The sequence below is a fragment of the Syzygium oleosum genome, unplaced genomic scaffold (genome assembly GCF_021117445.2).
Source record: "Syzygium oleosum isolate NSW1041296 unplaced genomic scaffold, Sole_v2.1 Sole_v2.24, whole genome shotgun sequence".
Lineage (NCBI taxonomy): Eukaryota > Viridiplantae > Streptophyta > Magnoliopsida > Myrtales > Myrtaceae > Syzygium > Syzygium oleosum.
In genome coordinates, this window is record NW_026607508.1 from 1,091,756 (window position 1) to 1,119,267 (window position 27,512).

The 27,512-nt window shown below is 43.3% G+C and overlaps 1 protein-coding gene and 1 pseudogene across 3 annotated transcripts in view; both read left to right on the forward strand.

Annotated features, from left to right (window-relative positions):
* Positions 1-27,512, forward strand: part of LOC115665731 (disease resistance protein Roq1-like) — a 110,227-nt gene that overhangs the window by 62,229 nt on the left and 20,486 nt on the right. For 2 of the 3 annotated variants that reach the window (XM_056302581.1, XM_056302580.1), the window contains exons 2-6: positions 17,773-18,051; positions 20,121-20,975; positions 21,360-22,096; positions 22,262-22,602; positions 23,472-23,747. In XM_056302581.1, the coding sequence (XP_056158556.1) occupies positions 17,773-18,051; positions 20,121-20,975; positions 21,360-22,067 (1,842 nt within the window). In that variant the 3' untranslated portion in view covers positions 22,068-22,096; positions 22,262-22,602; positions 23,472-23,747. Of the gene's footprint in view, positions 1-17,772; positions 18,052-20,120; positions 20,976-21,359; positions 22,097-22,261; positions 22,603-23,471; positions 23,748-26,386; positions 27,092-27,512 lie in introns of those variants that run through there. The other variant, XM_056302579.1, reaches the window with a different exon arrangement.
* Positions 13,760-17,156, forward strand: LOC130134841 (toll/interleukin-1 receptor-like protein; annotated as a pseudogene).

Consider the following 27,512-nt stretch of genomic DNA (forward strand, 5'->3'; position numbering starts at 1 on the left):
GGTCGCGGATCTGAAAGTGGTTATATAATAACCATGAGAACGAGTCTCAATAAGCAACCCCCTATACCCCACGTAGGCCAATGCGTACCCAGACAAGTCGTACATGCAATCTACATCTACCCCATAACATATAAAATAAAATAGCATCCTTATACTTACCTCACCATCGAACCCATGCTAACACCGCACGTTAGTCATAACATGGTAATGCAAGTAATAGTAACTAAATAGCACATCGCAATTGCTCAAACGCCAACCACACTTGCACGCAATTCATCTTACTAATTCGACCACACATTCAACCAAGCCAATTCCATCACACGCTCAACCAGCCAATTCAATCACACTCAACCGGACATTTCAATCACACTCAAATCGCATGCGTGGCCGAACATCTTTCTCACGACCCGCGCCACTGCGCCTCAGGTCCATTCTCACTGCCCGCGCCACTGCGCCTCAGGCCCACTTGGCACACCGGCCATTCATGCTTTCACACGGACCGCCGTCAACACGTCCCAAGTCCGTAGCCCTCCGATCAATCCGGGCTCAATTTCCAATGACCGACGTAAATACGTCCCGGTCCAACACACCTCTAACGGGCCACCGTCAACACGTCTCAAGCCCGCATCCATTTGGCACACCGGCCATTCATGCCTTCACACGGACCGCCGTCAACACGTCCCAAGTCCGTAGCCCTCCGATCAATCCGGGCTTATAATCGACAGGCATGCACACGCCATTCAATTCAATCAATTTCACGCCAATTGCATTAAACCATCCATATTCACAACTCACCACGTCAATCCACAAACCCGACGTTCAAGTCGGCCACGCATCGATCACCCAAATCATGCACATCATTTTATCCAATCCAATTAGCACAATCATATCATAATATAATTAAATTAAATCACGCTCTAACCGTTCTAAACCCGAGACAAGTCATAAAATACCCAAAGTACTAGATAGGGTTTAGGAAGTCACTTACTTCAATTTGGCTCGGGAAAAACCCGCACGGGCTCAAAAACGGGCCGGATGAACAGTGCCGAATGAACAGTAACGGGCCCCGATGAACAGTGTTCGGAATGAACAGTAATGGGCCTCGATGAACGATTTTCGGAATGAGCGATATCGGCCCCGGATGAACAGTACCCGGAATGAACGCAGTGAAGGCCCCGGATAAAACAGTACCGGAATGAAACAGATGGCCAGGGCCCGGATGAACAGTACCCGGAATGAACAGTGACGGGCCCCTGGATGAACAGTGACGCCCTCACTCTCGGGCTGCAACCGTACGAGCAAGGGCGCGGGCTCGGCCACGGCTCGGGGCACTCTCGGGCAGGGCTGGGCGGGGTCGCCGGGGCTAGGTGGTGGTAGACGGGAGCGGCGGCAGCGGCGGTGCGGCGCGCGGCTATTCTTTGGTCGGCGGCGCCGGGAGAGCCCAAAACAGGGGAGGCGTCGGGGAGGAAGAACAACAGAGGAAGAAAGGTGGTGGCGGCCAAGGGGGGAGCGGCAGGTCGGCGGAGGTGGCTGAGGGGAGAGACTGGGTGGCGGAGGCCGAGCGGCGGCGGCCGGGCGACGGCCGCGGCGGCGGCGAGGCGGGAGCCGAAGCTGGGAAGGCGTCGGGGAAGAGAGAAAACGGGGAGAGGGGGTCGCGCGGCGGCCGGAGGTGGCACGGCGGCGTCTCGAGTGGCCGGGCGACGGAGGGAGCTGGGCCGGCGGACGGGCTGAGCAACGCCGGACCACGGCGGACGCAGCGGCAAGGCTCTCTTGCTCGCATGCAGCGTGGACGGGGCGGCGGCAGGCGGACAAGGCCGACGAGCGGCGGTCGCGGGCGACAAGCGGCAGCACAGCTCGGTCGGGCGGCAGCGGCGGCAGCGGCGGCAGCGGCAGGGGCCCGGAGGCGAGCTCGGTCGGCGTCGGCTGGTGCGAGCAGAAGCAAAAACGATCGAGCGACGAAGGAGGAGGAAGAAGAAGAAGAAAGAAGGAAGAAGAAAAAGAAAAAGGAAGAGAGAGAAGGAGAAGGGATGGGTCGACACGGGGAGAAGGGATAGACGTGCGCGGGGAGGTGGCCGGGAGGAGAGAGAGAGAGAGAGAGAAAACAATAAAAAATTTAACTTCAATCAAATATTAAATGCGATCCGATGACCCAAATTCAAAATCGAAAGCGATCTACCGGTCCAAAATAAGCCTCGCATATAAAAAGGGACAAAGGCCGAATTAATTAAATCAAACTATATCGAGGGAGGTCTACTAGTCCAAATTCGTACCCGGTCAAAAACTCCCCTTTTTCCATTATTCCTAACAATCTCAACGCTGGCTACGATAATATTGACACCGTCCAATTTATTTCGTCCTGAAACTCCCGAAAATCGACTGTCAAGTTCGGGGTCTAAATAACGGCCAAATTCGATCGAGCGCGATTCTAGCGAAATCTCAATTTTAAAACAATAACCGAGAGTGATCAGTTCCCGGGCGAGATTTTACTATAAGCACACTGACGAATTACACGTTTTATAAATCCCAACTATGGGCCGAAATTCGGAATGTCACAACTCTTCCCCCCTTACAAAAATTTCGTCCTCGAAATTTACAATCCAACCCAACTATTCAAACAAATGGGGGTACTGGTGTCGCATCAACTCTTCACTTTCCCACGTCGCACCTTCGGTTCCATGGTGTTCCCAAATCACTTTAACCATCGGAATTGTCTTGTTCCTCAACACTCGCTCCATTCTGTCCTCGATCCGAACTGGCTTTTCCACGTACGACACTCTGTCGTCCACGTCTATTTCCTCGTAGTTCAGCACGTGGGTCGGGTCCGGTTCATACTTTCTTAACATTGACACGTGGAAGACGTTATGAACTTGCGACAAATTTGGCGGCAAGGCGAGACGATATGCTAACATCCCAATCCTTTCCAAAATCTCGAATGGGCCTATATACCTTGGACTTAGTTTCCCTTTCTTGCCAAATCGAGATAGTCCTCTCATCGGCGAGACCTTAAGAAACACATGGTCGCCAACTCGAAACTCCAACGGTCTACGTCTTCGGTCCGCGTAACTTTTCCGACGCGGCTACGAGCTGTTCTTAGCCTTTCCGGATAATCTTTCTTGTTTCTACCGATTGTTGAACCAACTCGGACCCGTTATACTTCTTTCCCCCACTTCATCCCAACACAACGGTGTTCTACACGCTCTGCCATAAAGTGCTTCAAACGGCGCCATCCCAATACTCTGCTGAAAGCTGTTATTATAGGCGAATTCGACTAAATGCACTGCTCCTCCCAACCACCTTTAAAATCCAAAACACATGCTCGCAAAGATGTCTTCCAATGTCTCGAATCGTCCTTTCGGATCGGCCGTCCGTCCGAGGATGATAGGCCGTACTGAATTGCAACTTAGTCCCCATGGCCAATTGCAGACTTTTCCAAAAATTCGCAGTAAACCGGGAATCACGGTCCGAAGTGATCGATACCGGTACTCCATGCAATCGGACTACCTGCCGTACATATAAATCTGCGTATTTTTCTAGTTCAAAATCCTTTCGCACCGCCGGAAGTGCGCCGACTTGGTCAATCTGTCCACTATCACCCAAATAGAGTCGTGTCCCCTCTGGCTTCTTGGCAATCCCGTTACAAAATCCATCGTAATATGCTCCCATTTCCATTCTGGGATTTCCAACGGTTGCAACATCCCACCAGGTTTACAATGCTGTGCCTTCACTTGTTGGCACGTCAAACACTTGGCCACATACTTGGTTACATCCACCTTCATTCCATTCCACCAATAATGCTGTCGAAGGTTCTGGTACATTTTCGTGCTGCCTGGATGAATGCTATAATTGCTCCTATGAGCTTCCGATAAAATCTCTTCCTTAAGCTCCAAATCATCTGGCACGCACAACCGTCCTCGAAACTTAAGAATTCCGTCCTCGGACGCTTGGAAGTCCGATTTCCTCTTAGTGCCATCCATCTCCAGAATTTTCTGAATCTCAGGGTCCGTAGACTGTAACGTCTTAATCTTGGTTTGCACTTCCGGTTCAATCCTTAACGTTGCCACCAAACTGGAGAGGCGTCCTACCTCGAACTTAAACTCGAGTCTCGCGCTTTTTCCAATAAAATCCACTCTTTGACTATTAATTGCGCGATGCTCGATTTCCGGCTTAAAGCATCCGCTACCCGGTTGGCTTTTCCGGGATTATACAAAATATCACGAGTCATAGTCCTTCAAAAGCTCCATCCAACGCCTTTGCCTCATATTCAATTCTTTTCTGCGAAAATAAATACTTGAGGCTCGATGGTCCGTATAAATTTGGAACCTTTCTCCATATAAATAGTGCCTCCAAATCTTAAGTGCGAAAACAATTGCTTTGCCAATTCCAAGTCGTGAGTTGGGTAGTTCATCTCATGAGGCCTTAACTGACGCGATGCATAAGCAACTACCCTTCCATATTGCATTAGCACGCATCCCAATCCTTTAAGCGAAGCATCGCTATAAATCTCATATCCTCCCGGTCCTGAAGGGATTGTTAGCACTGGCGCAGTCGTCAATCTCTGCTTCAACTCCTGAAAGCTCACTTCGCACTTCTCCGTCCATTCAAACTTAGTCTCCTTCTTAAGCAACCTTGTCAATGGAGTGGCTATTGCTGAGAATCTTTCCACAAATCGTCTATAGTAACCTGCCAGTCCTAAGAAGCTTCGAACCTCAGTAACCGTCGTCGGTCTCGGCCAATCCATCACTGCTTCAATCTTTGCCGGATCCACGGAGATTCCTTCTCCGGAAATTACATGCCCAAGAAATGCTACTCGGTTCAGCCAAAACTCACACTTGCTAAACTTAGCGTACAGTGCATGCTCTCTTAACGTTCGTAGAACCTTTTCCAAGTGTACCTCATGTTCCTCGGGGCTCTTTGAATACACCAAAATATCATCTATGAAGACGATGACGAACTGATCCAAAAACTCCTTGAATACCCGATTCATTAAGTCCATAAAAGCAGCAGGGGCATTAGTCAGTCCAAACGGCATTACCGTGAATTCATAGTGCCCATACCTCGTCCTGAATGCCGTCTTTGGGATATCCTCCTTTTTAATCCTCAGTTGATGGTACCCCGTCCTCAAGTCGATCTTTGAAAACATCGATGCTCCTTGCAACTGATCAAATAGGTCATCTATCCTTGGTAGTGGGTACTTATTCTTAATGGTCACCTGATTTAACTGTCTGTAGTCTATGCACAACCTCAAAGATCCATCTTTCTTTCTCACGAATAACACCGGTGCTCCCCATGGAGACGCACTCGGACGGATAAAGCCTCTATCTAGCAACTCCTGCATTTGGACCTTCAATTCCTTTAATTCAGACAGTGACATCCTATAGGGCGCTTTCGAGATTGGTTCCGTCCCTGGGGCTAACTCAATCACGAACTCCACTTCTCTATCAGGTGGCAGTCCCGGCAATTCCTGAGGAAAAACATCAGGGAAATTGCACACCACGGCTATGTCTTCTAGCCTCGGCTCTCCAGCCGTCGAATCAACTACATTTGCCAGAAATCCTTGGCACCCTTCATTCAGAAGCTTGGCTACCTCGAGCGACGAAATCCAAGGGATCGAGGTTCCTCCTCGGTTTCCCACAAACTCAAATCTAGGATGTCCAACCGGATTAAATTGGATCACCCTGCTACTACAATCCATAACAGCTCTCTGTTTGACTAGCCAGTCCATACCGACAATCACATCAAAGTCATGCATAGATAAAACCGCCAAATCTATCCTTTCTTCCCTATCACCGATCACTATCTTACAATCGGGACATCCAAACGCAATCAGCACTTTATCATTGAGTGGAGTAGTAACACACAGCATAACATCAAGCGATTTCGGCTCAATCCCGAGATAATTCAACGGCTGCTCGAGATATAAATGAATGCGACGCCCCGGATCAAACAAGGCATATGCAGCATGATCACGCAGAGAGAAGATACGTGACCACGCCGGGCGCGTCCCGAGCCTCCCCTCCTTGCCATTGCATACACCCGGCCTTGGGCCGGCAGCCTATTCTGATTGGCCGGCTGGATAGCTCTAGTTTGATTTCCATTCCGGGGCGGCGGCGGCGGGAGTGCAGGCGACCCAGCCTGCCTATTGTTGGGGCAGTCCTTCATCTGATGGCCCCTTCCGCCACATACAAAACAGACTCCGCTCCTATTTGGGCACGATCCATTCCAGTGCCTTCCTCCACATAGCCTACATGGGGCGTTCTGATAACGGTTTGGCTTCCCAATATTCCTCCGAACGGGAGGGACAAAGCGACTATTTCCTGCCATGGGCCTTTTCCCAAGTTGACGGTCATCCCTAGTCGGGGCATACCGCGATCCAGAAGCGGCGGCCCGATCCGTTTGATCTCGCTCAATTGCCTGGGCCCTTTCATATATCTCGTTATAGCCCCTCAAGTTCAATGAGATCATCTCGACTGCGAAGGTCCGGTTTCAGCCCATCCCGGAACCTCCTAGCTTTGTCCATTGGGTCCTCCACCATTCTGGGGGCAAATTTGGACAGCCTTGCAAACTCGGCTTCATACTGATCTACTGACCTCTGACCTTGGCGGAGTCTCATGAATTCGGCCAATTTCTGTTCTCGGGCACTTTCCGAGAAATACTTGCCGTTGAAGGTCTCGGTAAAAACGGTCCAATTTGGGGCAGTACCAGCGGGGAACACTTGACCTCTGGTGGCTCTCCACCAATCGCTGGCATTTTCCTGAAGCTGGTAGACTGCTAAGGTTACTTTCTCTTCCTCAGTACACCCCAGCACCTCAAAAGCTTTCTCTAGCTCTTCTACCCATCTCGGTGCAGCCTCGGGGTCACCTCTCCCATCAAACTTTGGGGGTTTCAACCTCAGAAACTGTTCGACCAGCTTGGACATTGGCCTGATCGCATTTACTCGCACTGGACCAGGATTTCCACCAATTACATTATTCCCTTGATCTCCATTATTCCCAACAATCTCGCTGGCAGCTGCAGCGGCGACATTAGCACTTCTTTCCCCCGTCTGTCTACCAGATAATATTCCTGCTTCTTCGAGCGCCCTCCAGATTTCATCCACTCTATTATCCTCCATAACTCCAGCTAACGGGGCTATGCGACCTCGACCTCGACCTCGACCTCTACCTCGACCCCTACCTCGACCTCGACCTTGACTGCTCATCGTACCGATTCTCACAAACGCTCACCTGCTAAGTTCCACGCAGGAATTAAAAACCTAGGCCAACTCTACCAGTCTAAAGCCCTAGGCAGCGAATCACAACAATAATTCACTAAGCAGGCAGCCAATCACAACCGACAACCAATCACAACCAACATAGTTCGTGCACTTACCTCAAGTCCCGACGCACTTTGCACCTCACACATTATTGCATAAAAATCACTTATCAAATCATAATCACACGGTCCAGGGGTACGCATGGCACACAAATCTCCCTAATGGCTACCCCAAAGTCATCGCTCCTTATCACCCGGGTTTCGACCACTCGGGATCGAGCCGACCTTGCTCGATACCAACTCAACGGGGATGTCACGCCCGAACCCCAACGGGCTCGCGACACCCCTTCCACGGTCGTATTGAAAGCGACGTCCCGGGACTCATCGCCGACCCAAACGAACTACGCAAGCGGAAGCAAAATAAAACAACCCAGACAACTAACAAGATGACAAAAGGATAGCACGAAACAATAATTTCATAAAGCAGTCATTAATACAAAACAGTAATCCAGGCTACCAATTTAAAAACCACAATTTTCAAAAGGGGCGGTGGTTTACAAGCCTATCTCCTCTACAAAAATATACTCAAAAGACAGGGGTAAATTGATCTATCCTTCAATCCCGTAGTACTGCGCGGCATCTTCAAGTCGATCACGGTCGCGGATCGAAAGTGGTTATATAATAACCATGAGAACGAGTCTCAATAAGCAACCCCTATACCCCACGTAGGCCAATGCGTACCCGGACAAGTCGTACATGCAATCTACATCTACCCCATAACATATAAAATAAAATAGCATCCTTATACTTACCTCACCATCGAACCCATGCTAACACTTGCACGTTAGTCATAACATGGTAATGCAGTAATAGTAACTAAATAGCACATCGCAATTGCTCAAACGCCAACCACACTTGCACGCAATTCATCTTACTAATTCGACCACACATTCAACCAGCCAATTCCATCACACGCTCAACCAACCAATTCAATCACACTCAACCGGACATTTCAATCACACTCAAATCGCATGCGTGGCCGAACATCTTTCTCACGACCCGCGCCACTGCGCCTCAGGTCCATTCTCACTGCCCGCGCCACTGCGCCTCAGGCCCACTTGGCACACCGGCCATTCATGCTTTCACACGGACCGCCGTCAACACGTCCCAAGTCCGTAGCCCTCCGATCAATCCGGGCTCAATTTCCAATGACCGACGTAAATACGTCCCGGTCCAACACACCTCTAACGGGCCACCGTCAACACGTCTCAAGCCCGCATCCATTTGGCACACCGGCCATTCATGCCTTCACACGGACCGCCGTCAACACGTCCCAAGTCCGTAGCCCTCCGATCAATCCGGGCTTATAATCGACAGGCATGCACACGCCATTCAATTCAATCAATTTCACGCCAATTGCATTAAACCATCCATATTCACAACTCACCACGTCAATCCACAAACCCGACGTTCAAGTCGGCCACGTACGATCACCCAAATCATGCACATCATTTTATCCAATCCAATTAGCACAATCATATCATAATATAATTAAATTAAATCACGCTCTAACCGTTCTAAACCCGAGACAAGTCATAAAATACCCAAAGTACTAGATAGGGTTTAGGAAGTCACTTACTTCAATTTGGCTCGGGAAAAACCCGCACGGGCTCAAAAACGGGCCGGATGAACAGTGCCGAATGAACAGTAACGGGCCCTGATGAACAGTGTTCGGAATGAACAGTGACGGGCCCCGGATGAACAGTACCCCCGGAATGAACAGTGACGGGCCCTGGATGAACAGTGACGCCCCTCCCCCCCTCGGCTGAACCGTACGAGCAAGGGCGCGGGCTCGGCCACGGCTCGGGGCACTCTCGGAGTTGGTAGGCGGGGTCGCGGAGGCTAGGTGGTGGTAGACGGGCGCGCGGCGGCCGGTACGGCGCGCGCGAGGCTGCCCAGTCGGCGGCGCGGGAGAGCCCAAAGCGAGGGAGGCGTCGGGGAGGAAGAACAACAGAGGAAGAAAGGTGGTGGCGGCCAAGGGGAGGGAGCGGGTCGGCGGAGGTGGGCGAGGGGGAGGCGGGTGGCGGAGGCCGAGGCGGCGCGGCGGAACGACGGCACGCGGCGGCGGCGGCGAGCTGGGAGCAGCGGGGAAGGCGTCGGGGAAGAGAGAAACAGGGGGAGAGGGGGTCGCGCGGCGGCGGAGGTGGCACGGCGGCGTCTCGGTGGCCGGGCGACGGAGGACAAGCCGGCGGACGGCAGGCAACGCAGCCGGACCACGGCGGACGCAGCGGCAGCTGCTGCTGCGCATGCGCGTGGACAGGGCCGGCGACAAGCGGACAAGGCCGACGAGCGGCGGTCGCGGGCGGCAGCGCGGCACTGGCTCGGTCGAGCGACGGCAGCGGCGGCAGCGGCGGCGACGGGGGCCGGAGGCGAGCTCGGTCGGCGTCGGGCCGGTGCGACGAGAAGCAAAAACGATCGAGCGACGAAGGAGGAGGAAGAAGAAGAAGAAAGAAGGAAGAAGAAAAAGAAAAAGGAAGAGAGAGAAGGAGAAGGGATGGGTCGACACGAGGGAGAAGGGATAGACGTGCGCGGGGAGGTGACCGGGGAGAGAGAGAGAGAGAGAGAAAACAATAAAAAAAATTTAACTTCAATCAAATATTAAATGCGATCCGATGACCCAAATTCAAAATCGAAAGCGATCTACCGGTCCAAAATAAGCCTCGCATATAAAAAGGGACAAAGGCCGAATTAATTAAATCAAACTATATCGAGGGAGGTCTACTAGTCCAAATTCGCACCCGGTCAAAAACTCCCCTTTTTCCATTATTCCTGACAATCTCAACGCTGGCTACGATAATATTGACACCGTCCAATTTATTTCGTCCTGAAACTCCCGAAAATCGACTGTCAAGTTCGGGGTCTAAATAACGGCCAAATTCGATCGAGCGCGATTCTAGCGAAATCTCAACTTTAAAACAATAACCGAGAGTGATCAGTTCCCGGGCGAGATTTTACTATAAGCACACTGATGAATTACACGTTTTATAAATCCCAACTATGGGCCGAAATTCGGAATGTCACAAGCGAGGCCTCGCGCGAGGTCGAGCTCGCCCAAGGTCGGCTTGGCTCGGCTCGGCTCGGCTCGGCTCGCCGGAATCAAGCGAGCTCGAGGCTTGCCTATGGTCAGCGAGCTTGAGCTTCATCAACCTCTAGCGAGCTCGTCCTCGCCTATGGCCGGTGGCCGGCCGTTACTGTAGCCGACCACCGGCCAAAAATAAAGGAAATAAAAAAACAAAAAATTAAAAAAATTAAAATTCGATTTTAAAAAATAAAAAATATGAAAATCATTAAAATGATTGCATGAAGTAAAATCAAATCAAATTTTATATACCAAACGTCGGAAAATATTTTCTAGTTCATTTTCAGGTTTTAGCCAAACATTGAAAATTTTTTTTATTTTCTTGGAAAATGACTTCATGGAAAATATTTTATAAAAATGTTGCATTTTTCACGAAACAAACAGAACCTCAGTTTAAAAAAAAATTATAAAAATTGTTTACTAGCTTTGTGTTGTATGAAAATGTCTTAGTAGTATAATTTTTAAAAAAATCATAAGAAACAAGTTTTCCTATATTGAGTTCAATATAGAAGTGTTTTAGTAATATGGGTCAAGTCGGGTTAGGTATGGGTTGGGTATGAGTCGGGTCGGGTATGGATCGAGATATTTACATTACAAATAAATGGGTTAATTGATCAATTTGAGTCGGACTATTTATGACCTGATCCGACCCACCCGTTTAAGAGGTCTAAAGCTACTATAGGTTAGGACTACCAGACTACCAATGCACAAAGTCAAAGGCCTAGATTTATTTGGTTCATGGGGTTACTGAACGTTTTATGAGCCTCAAGAGTAGTTATGATTATAAAAATTGTGAAAGAGGGTTAAACCTCTTTTAATGAATATAAAAAGTTAAAATCCAATGACTTCAGTGTAATATATATATATATATATATATATATATATATATATATATATATATATATCTCTCTCTCTCCCTCCCACCCTCTCTCTCTCCCTCCCCTGGGTGTATACTCACACAAAACAACTTCTTGTCGTTGTTATCGTGACTTCACTTGCTCAAGTTCGAGCCGTAGATGTAATGACTACAATCTATTCTGGCATCGATAATGATTTGCTTTCGTTAAAAATATCATTTTACTATTGGGATAATGCACTAATATGTATACAATTTTGTTTTTCTAGTAACATGTACGTATCAACGAAACTACTCAATTCATGACTACTACCATGAGCCATATTTTCCATTATGAGAGCTTTTAATAAAAATCCTTGAATTTTTGTAGGAAAAGATTTATCTAAGTATAAAATAGATGAGTAGTTTAAATGCTATTATAACACAGTTCAAATACTATTTGTCTAATTTCTCATGAATATCCGAATATCCTATATACCAAGGAGGCTAACGTTTTTTTTGTTTATACACACATGATTTTCTAGATCCATCTTTTTTTTTTCCCAATTTTGTCGGTCCAATGGTGCGTCATTGACCAAGTTACACGAGGTGGAGTAAATCCAAGCCAAATCACATGTACGCACTAAATACAATATTAAGAGATTCTTCACAATAAAGACTAGAAGAGAACACACAAGTGGCTCTTGATTAAAAAATGATTATTGGGTTCGATACACAAAATCTTTGACCGTCAAACCAACAGTCTTGGTGCACATGGTGACACCACAGATTTCATAGCACCTTTCATTTGTTAATGACAAGAAATTAATTAATTGATTAGTGTCCGGTCCACTAATATAGAGGTACATCGATCATCACTCACAAACTTACCATATAAGAGTATGCATACATAAAGCTAGCCAAGATAATAACCTTCACCTCTGATTGAAGGTAAATCATATCACTTAGCTATGATATACTTAAATTTTGTATATATAATTATATATTTCTTGAGTAGTCATGCGTTAAATTATTATTTAGCAAAAAGGAAATAGCTACTCAGAAGTCGGAACGCTGTTTTGTGTAAGCTAGCAAAGTTTGCCTTATTAGTGAGCCTATGATAAAAGCTAACCTAATGAAAGGCAATACTTCATTTTCTATGTGAGAAAAAGAAAAACGAAGACTTAACAGATGAAAGTCATTCCCTCGAGGCCGGCACATTAATTAAAATTTTATCTTCCCTCAAGGCCGGCACATTAATTAAAAATTTATCTTATGTTGAATGTCATACTCATCAATAATTTATGAATATATTCAACATCAAATAAAGAAACTTTGTTTCAATAAGACAACTTGAATAACGCCATGGTATATGGTCTTAAGTGAAAATAAGTCCATTTGTTCATACCCATTAGATATCTTGGTCCATACTTAAGCACCAAGTTTTTCCAAAGTTCTGCTATCATTAATAGATCTGATATTATTATTTTTGGATATATTAATTACGCATAAAACTATATATCTTTCGAGTAGTCATGTATTAATTAGTATTTAGCAAAGAAGAAACAACAACTCGGAGGTTGGGATGCCATGTCAAGGAAGCCAACAAAGTTTTATTTTTATTTTTATTAGTGAGCCTATAACCTACGTCACGAGAATCCACCACTCTAAAGTTGTTTGTCTGTTTGTGCATTGTGATCTACAATATTCACTACTTTGTCGGCCATTTGGCTTTATTACCGCTCAAGTTTATCAACACTTTAACAATAAAGTAAACATCGAACAAAGAAACTTGTGTCAATCAGCCAATCTGAATAAACGCCGTGATATGTTCTCTGTGAAAATAAGTCCATGTGTTCACACCTATTAAATAACTTGGTCCATCCTCAAGCAACATCACTTTCCAAAGTTCTAATGTTATTCTTTGTTGACCCTACCCTAAAAAAGCCGCGCATCTCTCTGCTCCGGTCTAAGAATAAATCCACAAGAAGATCAAATGGTGAACGAACTATCTGAAAACGCTGTACCAAATCTTAAGCTAATCGTGACATTTCAAATTTCGATTCATTTTTTGAATTTATAAAATGTGTATTTTGTTAATGTGCTTATAGTAAAATCTCGTCCGAAACTTATCACTCTGGAGTTATTTTTAAATTAGAGATTTCGCTAGAATCGAACTCGATCGAATTTAGCCATTATTTAAAGTCCGAACTTTGGTGTCGAATTTCTTGGAATTTCACGACGAATTTAATTGGACGGTGTCGATATTATTGTGGCCAGTGTTGATATTGCCCGGGAGTAGTGAAAAGTGAAATTTGGACCGGATGTGAATTTAGACTAGTAAACCTCTTTCGTAATGTGTTTTAGTTAGTGTTTTGATCCTTTTCCCTAATTTATTAATTTAGGATTTTCGTGGCCGTTGGATCAAGCTCGCGAGATCGTTTTGTGGCCGTTGGATCGCACTTGAGTGCTTTATTTGACTTTTTGCTTCTCTCTCCCCCGCTCATTTCCCCCCCTGTCACGATCGTCCTTCCCCCTCTCTCTCTCTCTCTCTCCCGCTCATTTCCCCCCTGTCACGATCGTCCTTCCCTCCCCACCTCCGCGCAGCTCTCCGGCCACCGCCCAACCGCCGCGCGTTGTCCGCCCGAGCCGCCGTCCGGCCGCTCGCCCCAGCTGGAGCCGCCGTGACCGTCACCCCTCCCCTCTGTTTTGCCTCATCGAGTTTTCCCCTCCCTCCTCCGCGCGCGTGCGTCCGGCCCGACGCCCAGCCGCCGTGTCGCCGCAGCTCTTCCGGCCACCGCACGTCGTCCACCCAGTCGCCGTGCCGTCGCCGACCGCCGCTGGCTCCCCCATTGCCGCCGCGATCCCCCCTTCCCCTGTTCTGGCTTACCCCCCCCGCTCCGCCTCGCCAGCCATCGCCGCGCGCCGCCGTCTCGGCCGCCGCCGCCCTCGCCGGCTCGCCACCACCACCCGGCTCCCCCTTTTCCGCCTGGTCGCCGCCCCTGCTGCCGCCGGCGCCACTGTGGCCGCTGCACCCCTATTCCGGCCACCACTCCCCTCCCCTTCCTCTGTTCTCTCTCTCTGTCCCTGCTCCGACCGTCACCGCCGATCGCCGCCGCTCGAACGCCGGAGCTGCTGCTGTCCCGGCGACGTGGCTGCTTCTGTTCCGTCCAAGTCACCGCTCGTCACCCGTCCAGCCTTCGACGTGGCTGCTTCTGTTTCCCCCCAGCCGCTCGCCGTCGCTGCCCAGCCGCGGCCGGACCTGCTGCTGTTCCGGCGAGGTCCCTGCCACTCACTGCTGCTGCTGCTTCTCACCACCGTGAACCCAGCCGCTCACCCCGTCGCCGGACCTGCTGCGTTCAATACGACCGTCAAACGGGTGTCGCGAGCTCGTTGGGGTTCGGGGCGTGACACTAATGCTCGTCGCCGATTGTTGAACTCCATCATCTAATGGCTTCTCCCTCGATACCCAAAAAAATTTACGATGTCTTCTTGAGTTTCAGAGGCGAGGATGTCCGGAATAACTTTCTTGGTCATCTCTACACAGCTCTTGACCAGAATGGAATTTACACTTATGTTGATAATGAGGAGCTCAGGAAAGGAGAGCAAATAACGCCGGCGCTTATGAAGGCAATCGAGGAATCGCATATCGCGATCATTGTTTTCTCCGAGGATTACGCTTCCTCGTGGTGGTGTTTGGAAGAGGTGGCAAAAATCATGGACTGCAAGGAAGAAAGAGATCTCATGGTATTTCCGGTGTTTTACAAAGTGGATCCCAAAGAAGTGAGAACACCAAGAGAGAAGTACAGAGAAGCTATGCTTAAGCATGAATCCAAGTTCGGGAAGGATTCAGAGGAAGTGAAGAGATGGAAGAAAGCCCTTTATGATGCTGGTAGCTTGTCTGGGTGGCATTTGAAAGATGGGTAAGTGGAGTGGAGTCCATATTTTGTGTAAGAAGATAATTTTTACAAGTATAGAGATTGTTTGTGAAAATAAATAAATAAATCTATACACATATGATTGTAAGTATACATATAAGTACTTCATCTCAAGAGTCCTGAAATTTCTTAGGTGGCTTCAGTTAAAGTTAGTAATTTCATATAAGAGTTGGTGAATTTGAGACTTAGTTAAGAAAGAAAAATAAAATTTGGCAAAAGAGAAGAAAGGTTAATAAATTAAAGTAAAATGAGCTTGGCAAGTAACTCAAACGAGAATTGACAACCCAAAATTAATTAGTAACTTAATGGGAGAAAAGTCTATAAGTCACTCTAATTAAGATTGGTAATCTCTAAAATTAGTTAGCAAGTAACTCAAATGAGAGTTGATAACTCAAGTGAAAGTTGGTAAACCAACATAACATAAGTCGCTCAAGCGAAAGCTGGTAACCCAAAATAGTAGGTAAATATTTAATATGACAAATGTTGGTAAGTCAATCTAATTTATGTTGGTAATTTAATATAAAAGTTAGTAAGTTCGAGCTATAAGTTATGCAAATCAAGTTTGGTAAGTTAATACAAAATTGGTAATTTGCAAATTATGAAAAATGTAGGTGATTTCATAAAATTGTTGGTAAGTTACTAACATGTTACGAGAAAGAAAAAGTCACCGATCTTTTCTTCACTAACAGTTTTTCGACACTTACCAACACTTACTAAAATTCACTAGCACAAAAAAAAGAAGAAAAACCCTGCTTTTGGGCATGGAAGAATAGAATTTTGCCTTTGGCTTTTACTAAGCCCTGTTTCATTCGGGCAAGATGAATTGCTCCTCTTTTTGGATCCTTGTTGCCGTCCTCAAAGTATAATAAAAGTTCTAAACGTTTTGTGTGGGCTATCTGAGTTCTTCACGTTTCATTTTGGTCTATTGAGTTCTACAGATTTTCAATTTTAGTCAACCAAGTCATAAACTCATTACTGGTTGCATTTTTGGCTAACCAAAGAATAGACACGTTGCTTTTTCCCGTAATAAAAATTGACAAGACAACTTCATCGGCAATGACATTGTGCTTCAGGGTATTTTAATAGTTTTCGAATTGAAATCTTACCACCGTTCAAGGTCCTAAATAGCTCCTTTTGATTTAGTGTATAAATAAATCTCATATAACGGTTCAAAGAGAGAAATAAGTAAATCGTCATGTATAAATCAAAAGAACATAAATCACTTGGATGACTAAGTTGAACCTGAACTTGTTTTGATTGTTGTGGAGCTCTTGGAGTTCTAATTAGACTCGGTGGTATGCTGTGATTATGTGAAAATGTGATGCACTGCTTTGTCATTGTTGACTCATGATTGCCCGTTATTTGCTTATTCAAATTGCTAACATGCCACAACTTACTTTTCCATTTTTGTCAGAGATGAGTCAAAGCTTATACAAACAATTGTGACGGAGATCTCCACTCACCTAGAGCGAGCACCTTTGCATGTTGCTAAGCATCCAGTTGGGATAGATTCCCACGTGGTTAAGCTAAAATCAATGTTAAACCTTGAGTCTAATGATGGTGTTCTCATGGTGGGATTATGGGGACAGGGAGGCATAGGGAAGACAGCTTTAGCAAAAGCCCTTTACAATGCTATTCATAGACAATTCCAGGGATCGTGCTTTTTGGCAGATGTTCGAGAAACTTCAAAAGATTGCAAGGATTTAGTTAGTTTGCAAAAAAAAATACTATCCGACGTATTATTGCCGAAAAGATTAGTATTGTCCAATGTCCATGGAGGTATTAATCTAGTACGAGATAGACTTTGTCGCAAAAAGGTTCTCCTCATCCTTGATGATGTGGATGACTCGCGCCAGTTAAATGCTTTAGCAGGAGAAGGCAAGTGGTTTGGTAATGGGAGTAGGATCATCGTTACTACAAGAGATAAACATTTGCTAACTTGTCATGGCATAGATCAAGATCATGTGTATGAAGTTCAAGCATTGGATGACAGTGAAGCTCATGAGCTGCTTAGTAAGCATGCTTTTCTAACACATCAAAAATTAAAAATCAGGACAGATTTAGTGAATAGTGTTCTGAATCATGCTAAAGGCCTTCCTTTAGCACTTGAGGTCCTGGGTTCCTTCTTATGTGGTAGAAAAGAACATGAATGGGAAAGTACACTGAAGAAGCTTTCTAGGATTCCTAACAAAACCATTAATGATGTGCTCAAAATAAGTTATGATGGACTCGAGGAAAATGAGAGGGAGATTTTTCTCCACATAGCCTGCTTCTTTAAGGGGTGGGATAGTAAATACACAGAGAAAGTGCTCGACAGTTGTGATTTTGAGACAACTATAGGATTAGAAATTCTCATTGAGAGGTCCTTGATAAGCATTGAGCGCGGAATCCTACAACTCGCATGACTTGGTTCAAGTGATGGGTATGGATATTGTGAATCAAGAATGTCGAGATGATCCCACAGGCTTGATGGTACGTGGCTACATGGTGATGTTCTGGATGTTTTGTCGCACGACATTGTAAGGCTTGCAAATACAATCAAAATTCTTCTCCTCATCTTTTAGTCTATTTACTATATATGCATAACCTATATGGTCTTGTATATACAGGCAGATTGTGCTATAAAAGCCATAGTGTTGGAGCCACCTGAGCTGAAAGAGATATGTATCGGTCCTAATGCTTTCACAAAAATGAGAAGGTTGAGAGTACTCATTGTGCGCAATGTGCATAATTCTTTCCAAGGTCCTATATATCTTCCTAATGAGCTTAGATGGTTTCAATGGGCTGGATGTGCTCCCTGGATTCCAGAATTTTCCTCTGGTCCAAAGAAATTAATGGGACTTCATATGATCAAGAGCAGTATCACAGTGGTGCCGCAACAATTTAAGGTGAGCATTTATCTACATAGACCCTTTTATTATCTACTTCGTTTGGAAATGCATACACGTATTATATGTACTAGTACACAAAAGAAAGTGGTGTTCCTCTGTTTTAGAAACCACCTCTCTATTTTTTTTCGGTAATGACTTTAACAACTTGCTTTAGAAATAATATGCGGCAAAAAATTGCATTTGAAAAAAAAAACTCGAAACAACTTTATTAGAATATTCAATGGAAACATTTTGTTGATAAGATACACAATACAAAGAAATTTTATAAATATATGTGGAAAGAGAATGTTCAGAATTTAAAACTTTTTTATGAAGGTCATTGCATCATTAAAAGTTTCAAACACTAATGTTGAAATATGTAAGAGGTGAAATGTCCAATTTCATGTATCGGTCCACGGGTATAATACCTATAAAATAAGTAATTGAGGATAATTGATGGAGGGGGAAAATTGAAATCTCATAAAAGGAGGAGGTCATCTTTACTTCTATAGACGAAGTTCAAATACTTTATGAACCTAATATCTCTAACTAATATTCCAACATCGAATCAAATCTACCCAGTGAAGAGATTCAAAATGCAAATCTGCTAGTGTAAGCTGTGTAAGCTAATTCTATGTCAGTTGTCTACTGAAAATTGAATAATTGATCAAATAAAAGGGGAATAAAAGTGTGACGAACTAACCCGTTGACATGTATCTAAAAACAAAAACACCAAAGAAGTAGAGGCCACGTAGTCACCATGTGATGAGGCCTTACTCAATGCACGAACATAAACGGCGAGATTTGTCCTACATCAATAAAATTAGCTCAGTCGAAGGTTTGAATACACCATGCTGTAAAATAAGGCATTGTTGAATGCTTAAATCAGTTCTTAAGGAGCAGTATTTCTAAGTAGACGTGATAAAATATTCATTATAAATTTTGCTACTTGTGGCGTGTAATGCTTGCACAACTTATTCGATATAAGTGATCCAATAGGGGCTCACCACAAGCTTCTTAAAAGAAAGCCAGAGCTAGATATGAATTGAATATATGAAATTTTTATAGTCTTCCGAATGATTTTCAAAGTTGACTTCATCTTCTTTGCAAAACTTGAAGAAATTTTAAAATTTTATTAATTTTCAAGAAATCTCATTGTGATAGAATTTATATTCTTGATATTCATCTATTATATAGAGTTAAAGTGAAAACTGACAAAGTATTCACTCACGTGCTTGCCACGTGACACTTCACCTTGCCTTTATGAATTCCACGTTGTATCACATGCATGTGGCATAGTTTTTTCAAGGGGCCCGCATTCGAATGCTCGTCATGTGACACTTCACTTTGCTTCTATGATTGCCACATGGCATGAAATGTGGCATAGTTTTTTCATGTGGCCCACATTTGCATGCTCATCACATGGCACTTTACTTTTGTAATTGCCACAAGGCATGACCCGTGCCATAGTTTTATCCAAAACTAATTTTTGTTTGCTAACAGATGGTAAATTCAGGTCATGGATACCAATTTGGGATTTTTTGTGAGACAAAAATTACTTTAGGGTAAATGTGTAATGGTCGTATCAGTTTGGGATTTTTTGTGAAATGAAAATTAATTTAGGGTAAATCAGCGTACATATATGAAATTTTTAATGGTATTAACTCAAATTTTTTCTAATGATTGTTTAACGTAATTTTATTTGTGAATATTTTTATATTTTGTATCTATATTTTAATCACTTCTTTTAAATAATATTTAAATTGTAAAATGATAGGAGTTAAACTAAATTGCTGGGCCAAAGCTATATCGTGAGCGTGCCACGTGACTTTACCTCGCACGAGCTTTACCGTGTATATAAAGTGTTCAGTAATTTTGCAATACAACATATAATTTACACGAAATCAGTTTATAATGACTTTGAATGACAAGTGAATTAATAGGTTAAGAAATTTACTCAGAAACCTGAATAGTAGGTTCCGAGTAGCCTAAGGATGAAAACACTTAAAAAGTGGCAAAGGTATCGTACAAATACCCGTTTTTGCCCTTTCAAAATGTTTATTGAAGTTGGCTCGTTGTATTTGCAGGACTTCCAACAATTGAAGTACATTAACTTGAGCGACTGCGAGTCGCTGGTTAGTATGCCCGACCTCTCATGTACTCCAAATCTCGAGGAATTGAATCTCTTGAATTGCAAAAACTTGGTAGAAGCACACGAGTCAATTGCGTATCATGACGTATTACAAGTGTTGAATTTAGAGGGGTGCTCTAAACTTAGTGTTTTTCCAAATGTGCTCAAGTCAAAAAATCTCCGGGCTCTCAATCTTCGTAATTGCACAAGATTTGAAAGGTTCCCTGATATTCCACATAAACTTGAAGGCTTCAAAAAGCTTTCTTTAGAAGGGATTGCTATTAAAGGACTTCCTATGTCAATAGAAAATCTTGTCTCTTTGGAGGATATGTTCTTATATGATTGTAGGAACCTAGTAAGTCTTCCATCTAGCATTTACAAGTTACAAAACCTTGAAAACTTGGTAATTGAGTGTTGCACAAATTTAATCGGGTTTCCAAAGTATGAGGATTCAGCTGATCCGTGCATGAAGACCGGACTTGCAAATTTACGCTGGTTAGACCTGGCGGGATGTAATCTGTCTGAAGTAGAGTTTCTTGAGAATCTTTCCTGCTTTCCCTTATTGAGGCAAATAGTTCTATCGGATAACAATATTATTAGCCTTCCTACATCCATCAATATGCGTGATCAGTTGATCGAATTGATAGTTACAAATTGCCATCAATTACAAGAGATTCCCGGGCTTCCACCATCATTGCATAATCTTTATGCGGCGGGTTGCGAATCTCTGCCAAGAACTGGAGATTTACCTTCATTTCAAGATTTTGTCCATAGATGGTTGACCACGGCTGATATTTACTCACTTGACCCGGTTAGACTCTCTCTCTCTCTCTCTCACACACACACATACACACTCACGCACACACATCGATGTAGAGTATATGCTGGATTCATTGTGTGCTTGTATATTGCAATAGCAGAAATTGCAAAAGTGGAGGCTTAAGAAAAGCAAGCAAATATAAAGTGGTTTTGCACAAATATGCATGTAATGGAGTTGGTTACCGTAGTTTCATGGGAATGATTTCTATCATGAGACTTGTGTGTTAACACAAGCAAGGATCGATGGATCTCTACTCATTTATAGAGCTTAGTTCGAAGTGAAATTTACTAAGATTATTTGCTAAACTCAATTTGGATTCTTTTATTTGGGTACTAACAAACTTGAATACTTTCTAACGGTCTCTCTTTATAACAGATTCATCCTGATTTCGTAACTATTCTCCCTAGAGGAGAGATGCCAGAGTGGGTCCTACTTGCTGAAGAGGGTTCCATATCTTTCATGGCTTCAGAGGACTTGTATAACAAGTTCCTTGGATTGGCTCTGTGTGTAGTTGTTGGTGACGATGAACAAAAAGAGGAAATCTCGTTTGAGCTTGTATCACATGTTAATGGCGAAAGGCAGAATAGCCCTAGGTTTTCTCACTATACGTTGGATTCGGATCATATCTGGCTTGAGTATATGACACCATCTAAGCTATGGGGAGCGGTTGATTTTGGTCAAATTGATGGGAATTATGTACAATTTAGTCTTGAAGTATCGAGTAGAGTGGTGAAAAAGTGGGGATTCCGAATAATATGCAAGCATCTAGAGGACGGTGTAAAGATCATGCTTCAAGATAATCAGCTAATAGATCCAGCCTTACTCTATGAGATTGTTCAGGAATCAACAGGTTTGGAAGCCGAGAGTTCAGTCATGAACGAAAATAGTTCGATCGAAATAGATTTACAGAAAGACTTGCAAGATTGTCAAATGAATACTGAGAAACAGAGTCAAATAGGCACAAAGGGAAATCATAAGCTTATTCTCACCCAAGGGATTCGAACTGAGACTATGTTGACTTCCAGTTCGACCTGCAAATATGAGCATGGTGGTGTTGGCTTGCAGCTTTTGTTGTTAGAATGATGGAAACTTGCTAAGGAACCAATTCGCAGGTAAGTGAACTCAGCTGATCTAGATTTCAATGCCTTCTTTTGTCTTATTCTTCTTGTTCTCTATTCTCAAGAAAACTTGTAACGCGCTGCTAGTACCCACTGTTACCCGTATGTTTCTGTTCAGGTATTTTATGTGTCCATTTTAATTAGTGTTAACTTTGCTAGCTACAGCGATGGAAATGATTGGCCCTGCAGAGAGCTCTCAAGGAAAGCATGCAAAGGATGTGACTGGAGAGTTACGTGAGGAGGTTTGGGCAAACAAGAAGAAGAAGATACGCATACTCTTACGTGTGGGAAGCATGCAAGCATGGAAAGGGGTCCTGATGGATGAAGATTTGGTCAGAACACGTAAAAGAAGTGGGAAGTTATCGTGCCGTTTATCAACGCGGGACGTCCATTTGATGCCGGTGGAGGTAAAATTGGCAGAGAAGATACAACTTCCATTGGAGTCTAGAGGACGAAGGCGTAATAGAAGAGAGTGACGCACGCACACAAGAATACTCTCCGTGAGTTTTATCTAATCTTTGTTTTTTCATTTTTAACTTTTTCTTTACTTGCACCTTCGCTTCTTGCCACTTTCATTTCCGTGTATTTTCTTTTCAAAATTTATTGCCTTTCAATGTAATCTCAATTCCGGTGCATCTACCTTAGTCTCACGTAGATTCATCCCTCCAAGTCCTAAGCAAAACCTCAAAAAGTTTCATCCAAAGGTCACTCGAACATCGGAGTCCTTAAGATGTAAAGTTTCTACGAGGTATTTCCTCTCGCCAGGAAGACAAAGATGCAGCGGGAATTAGGGCGCAGAACGTACGGGCGCTAGCATGTTAAAATAAGAAACGCGTCCGTGGAGCTGTTGTCATTGTAAATCAAATAGAGAGGCCGCAAAGGCCCCTGTCAGAGCTTAGTTTCACATAGAGTCATCCCTCCATCCAAACCCCCATCCGTACAATTTATACTCGAGTATGAAATCATGGAGCAATATCGGTCGTTCTTCCATCACTCAACTATCACTGGAAACGAATTCGAACACATGACTCATAAAAATTATTCAAAGCCTTTATCAAATCACATAGCTTCTCCGTTATGCCATTTTTCTAGGAACGACTTCTTGAAAACCATCAATGTCATATTTTTTGCGAAACAATATCAGCATATCAATATTGATTTTCGTCTTTGTCGAGGCACCCTTCCATCATAATAGAAATATAATATAATGTTTGATGATCGCTTGCTTGAAATAAACAATTACCTTTTGCTTCTTCTTTTTTGGCTCAAATCCCCTTTAATTAACCCTAGTTAGTTAACTTTATTGCCAAATAGAATTCTGCAATTCTTGCTTCTCTTTGTTCATTTTCTTTGATTTTCCCGCTGGAAGCTCCTTCCTTTTTCTCCGCCATAAAGGCAAATTTCGAACTCCGCCGATGCCACTTTCAGCATCACCACCAGTGAGCTCTGACGAAATGGATGATCGCCACTTGCCAACAGAGGCGACAAACAGAAGAAGAAGAAGAAGTTCCTGTAACGAAGGCGACGACGGCGACGGAGACTGGCCAGCGAAGGCGACCGAAGCCATGGAAACTGGTGACGTAGCTTTGGGCGAACGATTCTCTGCTGAGGTTTTGGGCTTCATGCAGCTTGCTCTATAGATCAGGTAAGCCTGGCACATCCGGATTTTATTAAGTTGGTGTCTGGATTTTGAATTCGATTCATTTGGTTCTGCAATTGCGCGGGAATTTGAAGAATGTGTCGGTGAATTTGTTGGGGTGACGCTGAATCACTGTTTCTTCGGAAATTTTGTCTGTGGATGCTTGATAATGAACTCATAGGTTATTGACGTTACACGCTGCAAAATCAGCGACAATCTCCGGAAGGTATAGCTTTTTTTTTGGTTGTTTTCATAGGTGGCAATTTATTGAAAGAAGTAAGTGAAGTCTAGGTTTAAAGGAAAAACAAGCAAGGGAGAGTGAAATAACAGGAAGTAGGGTGTACATGGGTTGGTTCAGTCACCTTTTCAGGGCAAAGACTGAGCCAATCTGGGTGCTGTAGGTTGGGAGGGAGGGAGGGATTTGGGTGCTTTTGAGGTGTCTAGGAAATGTGGATGTGGATGTGTATGTAATTATTATACAGATATGCTGCGGGTGATAGGTTTGCCAGGAGAATTGAATTCTGAGAAACTTCGATCACTGGGACAGGGCTCTGTCTCTATGTTTTATGAGGCGCTCGAAGAGGCAAAACCATAGAGGAATGAAGAAGTTGCAGTGAGATGGCAAGCCACCAGGAAAGGTTGCTTGACAGTTGAGTCCTTTAACCAATTCTTGACTTTGGCAAGTAGGAAGAATTGAAAACCAAATTTACTTGGAGTGTGAGAGTAATATGAACATCTGTTGTGCCCATGGATAACTGGTTAGGTGGTTATTTTCTTTCTCCCTGTGGACTGTGCATATGAAAAAGAAATAATCATGAGAAACATGGAGTTTACATAAGTTATTCAGTAGAGAAGAGTCAAAAGCACAGGATGCTAATTGTCGATTCTGAATTCTGAGGCCTTCGCAACAGTTTAGGATTCTTTTTTTATCCTTATGTACCATAGCTTGTATGAAGGAAAATGACCGAGAAGCTAAAACTCCTGGATGCTTCTTGAATGTTTGAGTGAAACCTATTTGATGAAACATGAGCTTCTAAGGTACCAATGATAGGACACACTGGAATGAGCAACATGCAGTTTCTCAAATTAGTTGCTGTTTCTGCTTTAGTGTGGTTAGAGCCATATCACTTTAAAAGTTAGGTCTGATTTGCATCCGAATTACAGTACGAATATGTTGTAATAATCATTGTTTAGAAGTTTGTGACCAGTATATAATATAGGACCTGCAGGATACTGATTGTGAGACATGCATTCATTCCATTAGTAGCTGCATATTGATACTGAATATTTCTACTGCTGGACACATGATGCTGATTTCCTCTTGAATTGCTTGTATGCATGCTTGAGAGTTTCTGACTCTTATACTCATATTTTTTTCTTCTAACAAGTAGCAAAACCTATTTGCTGTTCTTATATAAGGCAAAGCTTGCTTTGGACATTCTTAAAGTTCCAGTTGGGTAAAAAACTAATTTTCAGTAACCATGTGCATTTCAGATATACAACTTTATTTTCTAATTAAGATGATTAATATTTCAGTCTTAATTAGTGAATGATTTCAGATTGTACTCTTTTATTGAACAACTGTGTGATTGTTGAGGATGGGCACATTATTGCGACAGGAAGAAACCGGACTAATGAGACACGAAATGTACGGTTTATCGTTGCTTCTTCACCCCCTTGTATAAATTTAGCCAACAGCACTTTGTTATTGTCCTGTATAGATACCCTCGAATTATCCACTCGTAGTTATTGTTGATCATTATATATTTCTCCCATGACCATTACTTTAATAGACAATTAAAGAATTATCAGAACAAATCTGTTAATAAGTGGGAATTTCCCATGCATTATGAGGCTGTAAATGGTTTTGTTCCCATTATTCTTTCATAAAATATGACTATGGCTAACACTAGCAATAATCTGGCTTTATTGTGCACAATTTTTTTACATATTTCATTTCCCATTGTGCTGTCTGGAACCATATTATGGTCTTTATCAGCTTTTGTGAAGTTCCTAACATTGTTTCCGTAGACCATATGTTAGCTAAACTTTGGTATACTTATTTGGTATAAAAATGAATTGTGAACATTGTATTGCCCTTTAAGATGTATGAACGTGCTTCTTGGGCCCATTTTTTTCACACAATGGCCACTGTCTGCACAAATAGTTTAAGCTTGGTTTCTGGTAGAGATAATCTCTTATCTAATAGTCTATTCCTGTAATCATTAATAGTTATGTGGTAACAAAACACTGCTATAAATGACTTTGCGGACAGTAATAAATAGTTGATGTGAAAAATACTTAGCCCTTTGAGTATCTTGTGGAGCATAATGAAAAAACAAAGGCACCTGGCTATAGGGGTGTATAAAAAATAATGTTAGAAAAGGTGGAGGTGGCCAATCCAATAAGAAGCCTCTTTTCATGTGAGATTATCAGTAACTTCAAGTGAGCAAAGCTTGTTGATATCATGTAGAATATGCCTTGATCAATCCTTTATATACTCAATCAGATAACTTGCTGGAGAAAACATTTCTCATGAAATGCATTTCCTAAATTTTATGAAACTACACTAATAGCAACTTTCTCTCTGGCAAAGCTCCTAAGTTTGATCTGCTTTCTTTATTTTTCTCCTTGCGCTTTCATAGGCAACAAGACATGTTGAGAGGGACGTTCTTGATGTTCTTCTTGAACGCAGAGGACAGGATTTTCGGCTGCAGAAGTTGCAGAAAAGTTTTCAGCATGCTCCCTTTATGTGGCATGTGAACCATGCATAATGTATGCAGCAGCATTATGGATCACTGGTACATCTGTCGATCATACTCAAACAAAACTAAACTTTCCTAAAATTTATTTGTTCATAAATGATTAGATGACTCTTAGCCACTTTTAGGTATAAAGGAAGTATATGGCCATGCGAATGATAAATTTGGATGCTGTGTCTTGATGTTCCATTAAAGTACCTCCAAGGCATGCATTAGGTCAGTTTCTGAACTTGCTTTTGTTTCTGATTTTGTATCTACTTAGCTCCACTTTGAAATTGTGACCTATGACAATTGACAACTCAAGCTTACTGGAGGTTTATGATTCCTTATGTTGATTATTGATCAATGCAGTTTCATAGTGATTCTGTTTGCTGTCGCACCTTGAATATTGCAACACACAACCATGAAAATAGAAAAGGTTTATGGAACTAATTAATTATCTTTTCTGTCCTTTTCCTAGTCTAAATGGAAGAAAGTGGAATTTCCCGAAGTGTCAAGTAGTCGAGTTTATATTAATTCTTTCTATCCTTGCTTTATTTCTTTTTTCTTAAATTCTTTGTGACTGTTTGAACATTTTTCTTTTTTTAATTTCCCCTAAAAAATTTACAGTTCTGGGAAGCGCTACAAGTTAAAGCTAACATTAGTTAGTTCTTTCCTTTTCCCTTTGCCCTTTTTGTCTTCATCTCTTCTTCCTCACTTGTTTTCACTGCAATGAGATTCTTTGATGTCTTAATGTTATCAAGTTTAAATCGGGAAATATAGTATCTTCAGAGAAGTATGATTTTTTTAACAATGAGCAAATTATGCTTTTTGATATGCCGTGGGCAATGTACTTGATCTTCTTGCATACATGAGGGCAAGTGCTTGCTAAATCGTGGTGGATGGCTTGTCTTTCCAGTATGATTTTTCATCTGTCTGAAGCTGGCATGATGTGACATTTCATGTTTGCTAAGCTTGATCAGAACTCATAAATTTTTTATTCAGACTTTGTTGACATAAAACTTAAAAC